This window comes from Ambystoma mexicanum, chromosome 1q (assembly GCF_040938575.1).
Source record: "Ambystoma mexicanum isolate Mex_15411 chromosome 1q, UKY_AmexF1_1, whole genome shotgun sequence".
In the NCBI taxonomy this organism is placed as follows: Eukaryota; Metazoa; Chordata; class Amphibia; order Caudata; family Ambystomatidae; genus Ambystoma; species Ambystoma mexicanum.
In genome coordinates this window covers 1,104,994,700-1,105,008,362 of record NC_090922.1, presented here as the reverse complement: position 1 = coordinate 1,105,008,362, position 13,663 = coordinate 1,104,994,700, and the positions used below count along the sequence as shown (strand labels likewise).

The 13,663-nt window shown below is 50.7% G+C and overlaps 1 protein-coding gene across 1 annotated transcript in view; it reads right to left on the bottom strand.

The window, feature by feature from the left end:
• Nucleotides 1-10,355: 10,355 nt before the first annotated feature.
• RPL5 (ribosomal protein L5) overlaps nt 10,356-13,663 on the bottom strand; it is a 62,666-nt gene continuing 59,358 nt past the window's right edge. Inside the window, exon 8 of the mRNA XM_069641806.1 lies at nt 10,356-10,515. Within this exon, the coding sequence (XP_069497907.1) occupies nt 10,416-10,515 (100 nt within the window). The 3' untranslated portion in view covers nt 10,356-10,415. The remainder of the gene's footprint in view (nt 10,516-13,663) is intronic.

Here is a 13,663-nt window from a genome sequence, read left to right as displayed (position 1 = left end):
ATGCTGCCCGTTCCGGCAATGACACTATTAGCGCCAGGATAGATGGCAGTAATGCTATTAGCACCAGTTTCTCAGCAGTAACACTCATTTCAGTGCAGTTTCCACAGGGTGCCAATAGCGCTACCTTCGTGGCACATTCACACCAGGTTGCGATACAGCACCGATACCACTGCATGACCTAGCGGTAACACTTTTAATTTGGGGCAATTTTAACTGTTTGTATTGATTGTAGTACAGATAATGGGCAGTGGTATTAAAAACAGATGCTAATATCATCCCAAACTTTGTACAGCATATTTATGGTCCACTTTTTGTTTTGGGGTTAGAAATGCTCCATGGGTTTGTTAAAGGCCATCTTCCCACAGTGAAGACGTGGTCTGATGGGGTTGGTCCAGGTCGTGCAGTGTGCTCATAAGGGCATGGGAGGAGTGGAGTACCACCTCCAGAGATGTAGCCCTGACAAGCCAGTCGTCAAGGTATGGATAGATGTGGAGGCACTGCTCTGAGGAGGGCCGCCACTGCGTTCACGAGTCTGGTAAAGACCCTGGGAGCAGAGTTGAGGCCAAACAGGAGGACCTTGTATTGGAAATGGTAGCCCATGATCCTGAACTGTAGGAAAGCACGATGGGGCTGCCAAATTGGACGTGTAGGTATGCATCCGCCAGGTCTAGGGAGCACATCCAATCTCCCTTGTCCAATGTCTCCGCTATAAAAGCTGGCGTAACCATCTTGAACTTTTGCAGGGGTAAGGAGAGGTTGAGGGTGTAAAAATCCAGCACAACTCAGGCCCGCCTGGTTCTTTTTCTGAATGGCAGAAATCCTGGGTTAGAAGCCAAAGCTTTGCTGGGAGGCTAGAACTTCCTCCATTGCCTGGCCCTCTACAAGAAACCAGATCACCACCAAAAGAGCTGCTGTCCCAACCTGTGGGAGGAGAGGCTAGGATCGGTAGGCGGTACCCCGTGAATACTACGGAGAGGATCCGGGGGTCCATGAAATTCTGGCACCAGAAATGTGCATAGAGAGCAAGCCTACCCCCCGACCGGAGACACGTGGACCTGAATGTGCATGTCATGCCTTCTTTCCCTCAGAGGCTGGAGGGGGGGGGTGAAAAAAGCCCTTTCCCCCTTGGTTGCTTGCATCGGCTCAGAGACAGCGAGCAGTCCGGCTGCTTTGATCTGCATCCCTGGAAGCCTGAGCCCTCCATATGCACGACCCTTATCTGAGCGCTGCCGAGATTGGGTGTAAGATTTGGGCGTGGCCTTTCTAAGAATGGACAAAGACTTTGCAGCTTGTGAGCTTTTCTTGTCCAGCTCTTCATCCGTGGAGGAGTGGAGGAGTGGAGGAGTGGAAGAGGGGGCCCCCCCCCACCCCCCACCCCCCACTCCTCCCTCAAATAGTAGATCCAAATGCGCTCCTGGACATCCGGGTTGAATTTAGTTACCCGGAGCCAGGCTGTGCGCCTTATGTCCGTAGCAATGCAGATGGCCTGGCCAGAGGTATTGATATGGGCCACTGAGAATTCCATGAGGTAGTGCGCCATGAGCTTGGCCTCTGCTAGCCCCGCCTTAAAGCACGATTGGCATTGGGAGAGGAGTTACAGGAGTAAGTCTGCAATTTCCTGCCATAACTGTTGGTTGGCGGCAGGTAGCATGGTATCTTCGTTGGACTGACGCAGGTGCAAGGAGGCGAGTTGATCTTCTTGCCAGAAGCCTCCAAGATCTTCTCCTTGCCCAGCAGTGCCGCAGAGGCGGCGGCTGAGGACAATTGAGGCTTGGAATAAAGTGATGCCACAGCCATCACTGAGGAGTGTGGCTGAGGATGGGTCCCCCTCCATCTGCCTGTACTTGGCATCTGGGCATCAGTTGCCCGGCTGGACTGAGTGGGGCTTGAGCCAACCCTTTTTGGCCAGGGAGACTACATCGGTTTACAGTGGAATCCCTGTGTTGGCAGAGGGACATCTTGTGGGGACTTCAGCCAGAACCCTCTGCCGGCTGTTCAACCTCAGGCTGAGGGAGGCCTAGGTACTCCACCAGGCCAGCAAGACGTTCATGGAAGGCCCTGGCTGAGGATGGCGTGTCTGTACTCTACCCCTCCTCCACAAGATCTGCAGGACACGGACGGGGAGGATCCAGACTGCAGCCAGAGGCTGAGGATGCAGAGTTGGCTGTGGAGCCGGAAGAGGCGGCTGCACCGGGGTCAGGGAGCCCGATGGAGGAGTCTGTGGTGCCGCTAGCATGGTGGGGAGGACTTACCCGACTGCGTCCTTGAGGATAAACCCCCCCCCCCCCCATCTGAGGAGAACTCATGAGGCCAAGGAATTTATCGAAGAGCAACTCCATTGTCCAAAGAGGTGTCACCAACAAGGTAACGAGGGACTGCTGGAACCACTGCGTACCCAGTCCGTACGGATGCATGGGGAAAGTTGGGTAGACTGTAGGCCACGTACCTGGTTGCGACTAGTCCCACCTTGACACTAGTTCGCCGAATTTGTGGAATAGTGTCGGATGGGTGCTCCTGTCTGGCACGGCAGCCATTATGTCGAGCCTGCCTGCCGTGTACCAGCGACATGTTGCCCAGTCCACTGTGTCCAGCCTCATGTGCATCATAAGACCTAACCTGCTCCTCCGGTCTCGGCACAGTAGGTATGACACCCTCAACCCAGACGTTGGTAGAGCTGCGTTAAGGCACCCCCCCTTGGACGTATTGCCGGTAAGGGGGCATAGCCCCTCAGTCATTGTGCCAGTAAAATGGTATAGCCCCTCGGGTGTAAACCCGGTACAAGACCCTTCCGGTCCCTCGACACTGCATCCGGGAGGATCAGAGGACCCCGGGACCCGAAGGCCAGTAGCTGTAGTAGCCTCAGTGCACGTGACAGTGGAAGGAGCTGGCCGGTCCCGCCCGCGCAGGCGAGTCCCTAGAACGGTGTCTCCCTTGCGGGGTGCGCTGGAAAATATCAGCCCCATCTTGGACCTGGGACGATGCTTCATGAAGTTCTTGAGATCCTCTGGAAGAGACTTCTGGAAGAGCTCCCTCCACCTGGTTAGTCTGTTCCTCAGTGCCTTCAAGGACAGCGAAGCACACCAACCATGGTCTGGGACAAGGCAACGCATGCAGAGGGCGTGGTGGTCAGAAGTTGGGAAGAGCCCGTTGCAGGATGGACACCTGCGGAACCCTGTAGAAGTCAACATGCGCTGGGAAGGAGCGTGACGCCTGAGGACCGAGTACCTGAATGACAGAAAAGACATAGTATCCGCGCATGGCATTACATGGCCGAAGCCAAACCCAGGAGCACTGGTGAATTCGGCCCGTTCCAGTCGATGCGGAAAAGGGGACTGGGGTGTGGTGCCGGAGGGCGGAGTCAGGGCAGTGCATGCTCCCTGGACTGCGCCTCTAAATTTAAAGGGGAAGGTTTTTCTGGTGAAAAGGTTCCATCTCATGCCTTGGCAGGGACAACCATACAGTATGGAGGAACGGGGCGTAAGATTACTTATAATTACTCTTATATCCCACCCCCTTTTCTCCATACTGCATGAGCAATTACAAGTGAATCTAGCTCCAGGGTGGAGAGGAGACCCTTCTTAAGCAAATAAGTTCATTAGAACCGCCTGTCCGACAACCGCATCTGACTTGGAGCCAGCGTCCAAACAGTGCTTACAAAAAACCAAAGGAGTGGTCCAGGGGACTGCCCTCCGTATGACCTGCCACGGAACCTGCCGTTGGAATGCAATGGTCGTGGCCCCGACAGCATGGGCGTGCGTGTTAGCTGAAGTGGCTTGTGCTGCCCTTTGTAGGCCTCCCCAATGGCCGCAACCATCCACCTTGCTATATAGGCGTTGGATGCCGATAACCAGCCTCGACACCCCCCTACCAGCCGATGGTGACAAGTACATCAGACTTGCAGACGCGGTTGGTCCTGTCCAGATTGAATTTGTGTCTACGCCTGACCTCAAGACAATGCAAGACCGCCTCGTCCTTGGGGTCAGCAAAGAACATAAGACAATTTCCTCGTTTAGATGGAAAGATGCAGGTACCTTAGGTAGGAACGCCTGCAGTTAGTCTGCAGGACTAACTTATACTTGTGAAAAGTGGTATAGGGTTCCGAGGCCACCAGAGCCTGGATCGCAACGACTCTGCAAGCGCAAGTCAGGACCACTAAAAGCTGTTTTAATGGTGACAAGCCTGATGTTCGAATGCCATGGCTTGAAGGGTTTGTGCGCCAGGATGCACAAAACCACATGGAGGTCCCACACGGGGTGTGGCTTCCGATTGGGCAGGTAAAGCCTGGACAGACACCAAATGCTTCATGGCTATCGGGTTGGAGGATGGGAAGACTTCCTCTCCAAATTTCTGTAGGTCAATGGCCAACAGATCAGTGCAACATGTGTCCACCTATACTCCTGAGTGTGCCAAGAAGGAGCACACATAACCATGCCCATTTACTCTTGTATTGGCTCCTGGCAGCCCTGAATGCTCTCCAGATTAGCCTGTGAAAGGCTCAGGTGCTTGAGGAAGACTTGCTCAGGAACCACGCTGCGAGGGCTAACTTCTGCAGGGCAGGGCGGATGTCCCTGCGCCCCTCTGCTGGGAGAGGACGGGTTGGCCCCAATGGAAGGTGAATGGGCCATCTCTAAACAGCTCTGAGAACCATGGTCTCGTCAGCCACCGTGGGGCTATCAGAATGATGCAGAGGTAACCAGATTCCTTTATCTTGCGGATCACTGTGGACCAGGGTAGTGGGAGGGAAAGCGCATGCTGTCATGCCCTCCCACTGTATCGGTAAGGTGTCACTCAGTGAGCTGGGGCCTTGTCCCTGACAGAACACAAACTGCTGGCACTTCCTGTTCATCCAGGAGGCAAAAAGATCCACTGGAGGATGCCCCCCCCCCCCTCACCCATCTGCTGAAGATCTCCAGCAGCACCTGATTGTTCAATTGCCACTCATAATTATCCGCTCCGTCTGTTGAGACGGTCTGCTCCAGGTTGGACCCCCCCAGAAGGTAGACGGCTTCGAGGTAGATGTTCTCCAGGGCCTCGAGGTAGATGTTCTCCAGAGCACATTCCCATATGCTGATAGCATAGGCTGCACAGTGGAGGGGACCTGGTGCCCCCCCCTCCCACCCCAGGTTTGTTGACAGTACATACTGGTGAAGTTGTCGGTCTGGATGAGGACAACCCTGCCATCAATGAGCGGAAGGAAAGCTTTGAGAGCTAGCCAGATGGCCTTTAGCTCCAGCCAGTTGATATGGGCCTCCTGCTGGGTCCAGACTTCATGGACAGTGGTCGAGTGGCCCCCAAAGCCTTGCAGGGAGGAATTCATGTTGATGGCTGCCAGAAGGGCTTGCCCGTCCACAAATTGCAGTCTCTGGACCACCATGTGAGGTCTGAGTGTAGAGCAAGAGGAATGCAGGCCAGCTTGAAGCCCTGCCCCCGATTCCATGAGGCTGCAAAACGAAATGCTGCTGTAATCTAGTCTCGTGTGGGGCACAGCCAGTAGGACCACTGCCATGATAACCAATAAATGTTGGTACCACCAGGCAGGTGTCCCTTCCCGGGTAAAAGTGAGTAGTGTGGCCCTCTTCATGCCCATGATCTTGTCCTCATGAGGGGAACTCCCGGAACTTGTGTCCCATGAGGCCCAGGAAGGTCCGGTTCTGCGTAGGCTGCAGCTGAGTCTGGAGGTTCATCAAAAATCCCAGCTCAGTGTGTTCATAAGTGCGGAGGAAGTGTGGTGCACCGCCTCCAGAGATCTGGCCCGACGAGCCAGTCCAGGTTGACTTGGTGGCCCTGGGCACAGAGGAGGGCTGCCACTGCATTTATGAGCCTGGTAAATACCCCAGGGGCTGAGTTGAGGCCAAAGGGTAGCACCTTGTATTGGAAATGGCAGCCCATGAATCGCAGAAAGGAGCGATGCAGCTGCGAAAATCGGCACATGTAGATAAACGTCCTGATCGAGGGAGCATATGCAATCTCCCTTTCACAATGTCTTCGCAATGAGCGCTGTGTAACCAGCTTTCATTTTTGAAGAGGGAGTGAGAGGTTGAGGGTGGAGAGGTCCACCAACTCTCAGGCCAGCCTGGTTGTTTTCGTATTGCGAAAATCCTAGAGTAGAAGCCCAATCCTCCCTGGGAGGCTGGGACTTCCACAGCCTGGCTCGACAAGCAGCTGATTGTCTGCCAACAGAGTTGTTTTCACAATCTGTGGGAGTATAGGGGAGGGGAAAGGGATTGGTAAATCAGTACCCCATGGAATCTAGAGGATCCGGGGGTACGCGAAAATCTGACATCAAAACTGTGCGTGAAGGGCAAACCTGCCCCAAACAAGAGCTATGTGGACCCGAAGGGAGGCGTCATGCCTTCTTTCCCTCTGATCCTGTTGCAGAGGAGGGGGTGGGACTGAAAAAAGTGATTGCCTCCCTACCCCCCTTTTGTTTGCACCGGAATCATGCTGCCTGGACTTCAGTTCTTGGAAGCCGCAGAACCTTCCCAACACCCACCCATTGTCAGAGAGTTGATGTGACCGAGTGTACGCCTTGGGTGTGGCCTTCGTAAGGATAAAAACGGCACGGTTTGCGAACTGTCTCTCTTTCTATCTAGCTCCTCATCGGTGTTCGAGTGAAGAGGTTACTACCCTAGAGTATGCATCACTGGATGTCTGGGTTAAAATTAGCCCGAAGCCCGGCAATCCTCATGTCCGTGGTGATGCATGTGGCCCAGTCAGAGGCGTCTATGTGGGCCATGGTGGACGTCATGTCTTGTGCCACCATTTTAGTCTCGGCCAGTCCTGCCTTGAAATGCCACTGGCTGTGCACTGGAAGTTCCAGAAGGAAGTCAGCCATTTCCCACCAAAGCCTCTGGTTAACGGCAGACAGCATGGCATCTGCATTGGATTGATGTAGATGCAGCAAAGCTTTGGAATAAAGCTTCTTCCTGTACACCTTCAAAATCTTTTCCTTGCCTAGAAACGCCGAGGACAGACTGAGTAGGGTGACGCTGCAGCAATCACCGAAGTGTGGGTGGGCTGACATCAAGCGTGGATGCCCCTCCATTTGCCTATACTTGCCGTTGAGGCACCGATTAACAGACTGGGCCGAGTGGGGTTTGAGCCACTCCTTTCTGGCCATGTCGACAACGTCCTTCTGCATCGGGATCCCTGTTCTAGTCACGGGGCGTAGAGTGAGGCCCTCTGCAAGTACTCATGCCTACGGTTGTTCCACTTTGGGTTGAGAAGCTCAAGTATTCTGCCAGACCTGCCAGCAGTTCGTGGAAGGCCTCGGCCGATGGTGTCAGGGTCTTCTTCCTAGTCTGTATCCACCAGGACGTCCAGCTGGTACGGAGCGGGTGGTGGGGTGCTGGGTGCCGAGGGCTGCAGTGTTGAGACCGGAGGCTGGTACAGAGGCGCCTAAACTGTTGGAGGCAGGGGAGCCAGAATCAGAGGGAGCAGGTCTCTGATTGCATCCCTAAGGATGGCCCCCCCATCTGAAGAGATCTCATGATTTGAGGTCCTTTTCAAAGAACCCGTCCTCACATGCCGGTGAGGTGGCAGGACTTGAAAGGGGTAGCAGGGGGCTGCTGGGGCCGGGGCATACTCCGTCTAGCTGGTTGCAGGGTAAACCTGCCCTGTGATGCTGATTGATAAGCTGTAGGCCACATACCGGTTTGACACCAGTCCCATCTGCCACCTGCTTCGTTCCTCTGGGCGGTATTAGATGATTGGCCATCTTGTCGAGCTGCGTGCCACATACCGAACTTCGGGGTGCTTGGCTCCCTGGTCCTGGCCTCCTCCAGGACTCTTGCAGATGGAGCACGATATCTACCCTGTACCTCAGGCCGAGGCCTGGTAGGCATGTCGCCTTCGGCAGGATCACTGGAGTGCTGCCTGCAGGTGGCCCCTCAGACATGCCAGTACAAGTGCATAGCCCCTCGGTTCACACCTTGCTGTCCCTCAGCACTGTCTCCGGAAGGATGTACAGACCCGCCCCCCCCCCCCCCAAAGCCTGAGGGCCGGTAGCTGAACTAGCCTCGGTACCTGTGCTGGTGTGAGAACCCGAGGAGGTTCTTACCACCCAGGTGCTACTTTGGGAAGGAGTCACCCTTCCAGGGTGCGCTGGAACAAAAAAAAAGAAAAAATATATATAAATAAAAAGTGGCCCTTCTTTGGGCCTTGACTCCTGTCTGACGGAAGTCCTTCAAGTATTCTGGAGGAGACTAGCTAGTCTGTTCTCAGAGCACACAGTACAACCTTCCCAGCTGTGGTCGGGGCCAAGGCAGAAGCGGCAAAGAGAATGGGGAATCTGAAGTAGGGAAGAGCCCTTTGCAGGCTGGACACCTGCTGAAGTCGACATGCACCGGGGAGGACCGAGTACCTGATTGATAAAAGACAAAAAGCCAGAAGTATGTATCCAGAGAAGAGAGTGGTATTACATGGCCGAAGCCAAACCCAGGAGTGCTGGTGAAATCGGCCTGTTCCCATCGACTAAGAAAAGGGGACTGGGAGTGGGGCCAGTGGGCGGAGTCAGTCACAGGACTGCGCCTCTACATTTAAAGCAGATTTTTTTTCCCCTGGTGAAAAAGGTTCCGTCTCCCGTCCCTTGTGAGGGACGCCCATGCACTATGGAGGAAAAGGGACGGCATGCAAGAGTACTACCTATGACGCTGCAAACAAAGGGCAGGTCAAAAACAAAGGACTAAAACCTGGATTGATCCAGGATTAAAACAGGGCTCTCTATTGCATACAGGTTGGAAATGCCCATTTGTTTCTGAATAAGTTTTGTGAGAAACCTAGAAAGTAAGTTGAATGATTAAATGTGACATGTGTATAGATCAACCACAAAGAAATCCGATGGTGTAAATGGAAGTGTGAATGACACGATGGCCTTCGTTTTTTGTATAAGATAATTGAGTGGGCAGTCCGTAGACTCCTTCCATTACCTTAAGAATTCAGGCTTATGGGCAGCATACAAGTTTGGCAGGCATTCCTTTCTGTTTAACAGACCGTCAATTCATCTGGAGATGGGGTATGGGCCAGAATCCCTTGTTAAGCAGACATAATGCAGGGTTTGAAAAGAAAATCCCCCAAACATCCAATGGCCCAAAATAGAGACACCCATATCAGCTGTTCAGAAAGAAGCTGAAACCCTGGGTGGGGGTTCTTCAGAGGCGGTCTATGTGATAAACATAGAAAGGTAGACTGGATTTCTTGCAGTGTCCCAAGAAACCTGTGTACCATACCCTTGGCATAGATGGGTGCCACTGCTTTTCCTGCAGATGTTACTTATTACTGTATTATGGGAAATAATGACTACAATAAGTTTGACCTGGAATAATTTGAGGGAGATCAGGCCTGATTCAACCACGAAGGAGTATTAAACCAATGACACAAACCTCCTGCTGCATGGCAAACATCGCTTTAGAGCTACCCCCTCAGACCTCCCACCCAATGTAGCAGTTTGTTGTGATATTTCCTCTCCAGCATGTCACTCCCATGCATTCTGTGATGTGCCTCACTGCATTAACCTGTGCTATATACTACTTTGTTCCCACACTGAATTCCCTTACACCACACCCCAGGTGTCCCCTCCACAATTTTGGGGTTCTACGTGGTTTGCAATGTGGAACTTTACCAATAGATAGTAAAGCACACAACCTGTGGAGGTCTGGTTCGGAATAACCAAAAGATGGCTACAAATTTATTTAGTGCATGCGTATGACGTAACTGTTCAGCAAACTTGTCATTCACTTCATGTGTCACAGCAGTGCAGAAGCTAGTCAGCAGATCACATTCACAGCTCCCTTATCCAGTCTTGTCACCATTGTAAGGGTAATGTGTAGCTAGATTTAAACCAATTCGGACTCAAACGTACCAATTAGTTACACAGTCCGTGATTGAGACGTAATCAAATCACTGCTTTGGCTCCCCCGTTCTCAAACATTTCAGCAAAGAGACTACAAGTTTAACAGCTTCACCATTATCACAAACAAGGATTACTTTGTTTTAGGCACACAAAATTCCATGCGCAGCAAAGGCAAAGTAGTGCATGTATCAAACAATAAGGCCAAATAAAGACTGTCACCGAGATCTTGTACACCAATCAAGAGTCCTTCATAGCTCAGAAGTTGCACTAGCAACAGGCTAGAGATACACTTGGTGAGCAAGAAATAGTGTGCTGTGTTTAAGTTTAGAATTCAGGTGGCGAGTAAGTGACAGGCAAGTAGCTTGAAATATGTACCACTGAATTACATTTTGAGGTGCGAGATTAGGTTTTCAACACGTGGTAAAAAGCACCTACTTTCAAATTCTAGTTTCATCACTGAAAAACTCACGATTGAACACAGGTCACAACCAATAAACAATCAAGCTTGTGGATCAAGAGATTTATTTTCAGTATTTTATCTGTGTAGAAAAAGTAAGAACTCATTTTAGCTATCTGCAGCTTGCTGCTGTGCTCGCAGGAAGCTAGCTTTCTTCTGAGCCACACGGTCATTTTTCTGAGCCAGAGACAATTTAGCACGATTCCACCTGGATTGAAAGAAAATTAAAAAGTGAAATTCAGTTTGCAAAAAAAGCACAAATTTGACACCTTACTCCAAATGTACCACACATGAAATTAAAACAATACTTCTCACGGTAACAATGAATGGATGAATTAGAGTTACAGCATCATATTGCATATAGAAGTGGATGAATAAAACATTTCCAGAACTAGGTCACAAAGCTACTGAACACACTTTTGCATTGGGGAAATATTGAGTCAAAAGAAAAAGCTGGTGCCTTTTGGACAAAGGGGCAATTAGGTGCGGTGCAGTGCAGTATTTTCCTTTCAACAGGAGTTACTTGTGACCGGATAATACTTAATCCCACCAGACAAACTATGCAGTTGCATAGAAATCAAGTCAAACCATGATTGCTTATGCTTGTACCCTCCCACAGTATAGGTTCCTCGTGCCTACAACTGGTGTAGGATTGTGCTGGTTAGAGAGAAAAGAGGGGATAGTGCAACCATGAAACACTAGTTATGCCTAGGTACTCTTACAAAGCTCGCTTCTTTGGCAGTTTTGTACCAAATTCAAGTTTGAATTGGCAATACCCAGAAAGAATGTCTGCAGAACCAATTTCTCCTAATTGAGGAATGTATGTAGCCAGACAATGGGTTGAATAAAGTGCCAACAAAGGTGCCAAGGGGTGAACAGGCAGTAAGCTACACCGTGTGTTAGGCCAACATCTGCCTTTAATGAGTCTTCAATCTGCTAGCTGGGACAGGGCCTGGGTCGTATAACTGGTGTAACCCTTCCAAATTATTTGGATGGAGCACTAGGAATTTAGCCTTTTTTTAACCTAATATTTCATCTGACTTTGCACCACAATAAAAAAAAAAAATAGCATGTAGAGTTGCAGTGAAACAGACTAATCCAGGTATATCTCAATCTGTTCACTGCCTAGGCATGTGCACCGGACTGACTGTGCTACCAGTCCTTGCATGCCACACCATTTGCAATAAGGTGCAATGCATGTTTCCTTCCTAAAGGCAAAGCAGTCTCAGCAACATCTTGTGGATTTACCTTGCATGGGTACATGTGCCATGCATAACCAAGAACCCAGATGTCGACTAGCATCAACTGCCATTTCTGTAACTTTGGGAAATCTGCTCTTTCAGGGGCACTTCTATGCAGTACAGCTGTCCAGCTATTTTGAAATGGGCTACCTACCTGCTAAATTATGTTCTCATGGTAACAATGTAATCCAAATCCTTCAACAGGCCCTTCCTCATTCTCTCCAACTGGGTGGAATCCATACTATTACGCCCACACATCAAAAGTGTTTCCAGGCACCACACGACAAGGGTGGGTACGGGGGGGGCAACCAGACAATGGAGGTTGGATATGGGGGGTAGGGGAGATGGGAAGGAAAATAAAATGCTAAAAAGGAAGGTGAAGTTCCTGAGTAGTTTTAGTTTGTCATTTAAGGAGATCCAGCTCAAGACAGAGGGGCACAATAAGGCCATTCCAGAGGGAGGTTCCTGCTTAAGAAAGATCTACCCCCCCACTCTCTGCGTCAGACTTGCAACAACTTAAGAATTCTAGCAGGAAGGTATTTAGGCAGAGAGTTGGATGTAGTGTGGTCACCAGCCCCAGAAAGCCTTGTGCACGATGCAGAGGGTCTTAAAGTTGATCCTTGCAGCCATGAGGAGCCAGTGGATTGATTGCGTATAGGCACTATATAAAATGGGCTTCAAAGAGCTGCAAGGCAGGGAGGGGAACAAGGGAGAATACAGTGACATTCTTACAAGTCCTCGATACATTCAGAATGTGAAATGATCGTATCAGCCTGGTTCAGATAGTGCAAGAGCTTTTGACAATGATAGGAGAGGAGGGGAGGGTTGGGAAGAAGACAGACAAGCAGCTACATTACTATGCCTAATGACAATTGAGGTATTGCCGTAATTTAACAAATCGGTGGTGGAGGGGGGTGGTTTGGAGTAAAGGGAGGCGAACAAAACAAGCAACTATCATACTAGGCCCAACAACATTTCAGATAAGGGGCTGGGGGTGGCTTTGAGGAAGCAAGTATGGGAAGGGGGAGGATACAAACATTTGATGCCATCATACTAGGTCCGGGACAATTTTGATAAGAGTAAGTGCATGGAAAAAAGTAAGACGTAGGAAGGGGAGGAAAGAACAGTACAACCGTGAAAAAGCAGAGAAACAGAGGGGGTAGCGAATACAGTTGCAGAGGTCAGTAAAACAATGGTTGCAGGGAACTGAAAATGTGAGCAATGATGGACAGCATGGTTCAGGGCCACCCCAGTAGAAGATCCAGGGGAGGTCCAGCAGAAGAGTTCAGACTGAAGCAACAAGAGTCAATGTGTCCAAACACTCAAATCTAAGCAATGGCAACAGGTCAGTGATGACACCATAGGGCATCAAGACAACTCCAAAAGGTGGTTAAGGAGATTGGGGGGGCGGGTGGTATAAGGGGAGGGCAGGGAAGAAGAGATCAGGCAAAGCAGGATGAGGGAACCGGGGTTGGGCACAACAGACCACATGGCAGGCAGGGTGGAGAGATTTGAGAACTGGAGAAATGTCATCTCTGGGCTCGAGGCAAAAGATCTCCCAGGTCTATTCTGGATTAGTTGAAGAGGAAGGAACAAGTTACTTACAACTATTCTCCAGCATGGGTCTGGCATGGATTCACCTGCTCATGAATATTCCCCGTAAGGCCGGGAACCCTTGGTAAATGAAAAAAACTTTAAATTTACAAACTGTCCTTCTCCTCTAAACTGAGCTCTGGGTCAGACTGCCCCCTCTTCCCCCCAGCCAATGACTGCCCTCTCCCGAAGCCCCTCCTCCAACATCAGTCTTCAGATTTGCTAGCATGTAAAGTGGCATTATCAAGACGAGTCGCGGAGGGGCAGGAGGGAGTGTACACATCTGAATCTATGCCAGACCCTTGCTGGAGAATAGTTACAGGTAAATAACTTGTTCCTTCAGCATTGGGTCTGGCATGGATTCACATGCTCATGAAAACAAATACATAGCAATGCACCATTACACAACCACGGGAGGTGGAAAGGCTCAACAGAAGCAATTAGTCTTGCCTCTTAACAGGCTCACCTTCAAGCGAACAGGTTGCGTAGCACTGCTTGGCCAACCTTGGACTCCTCCCTGGA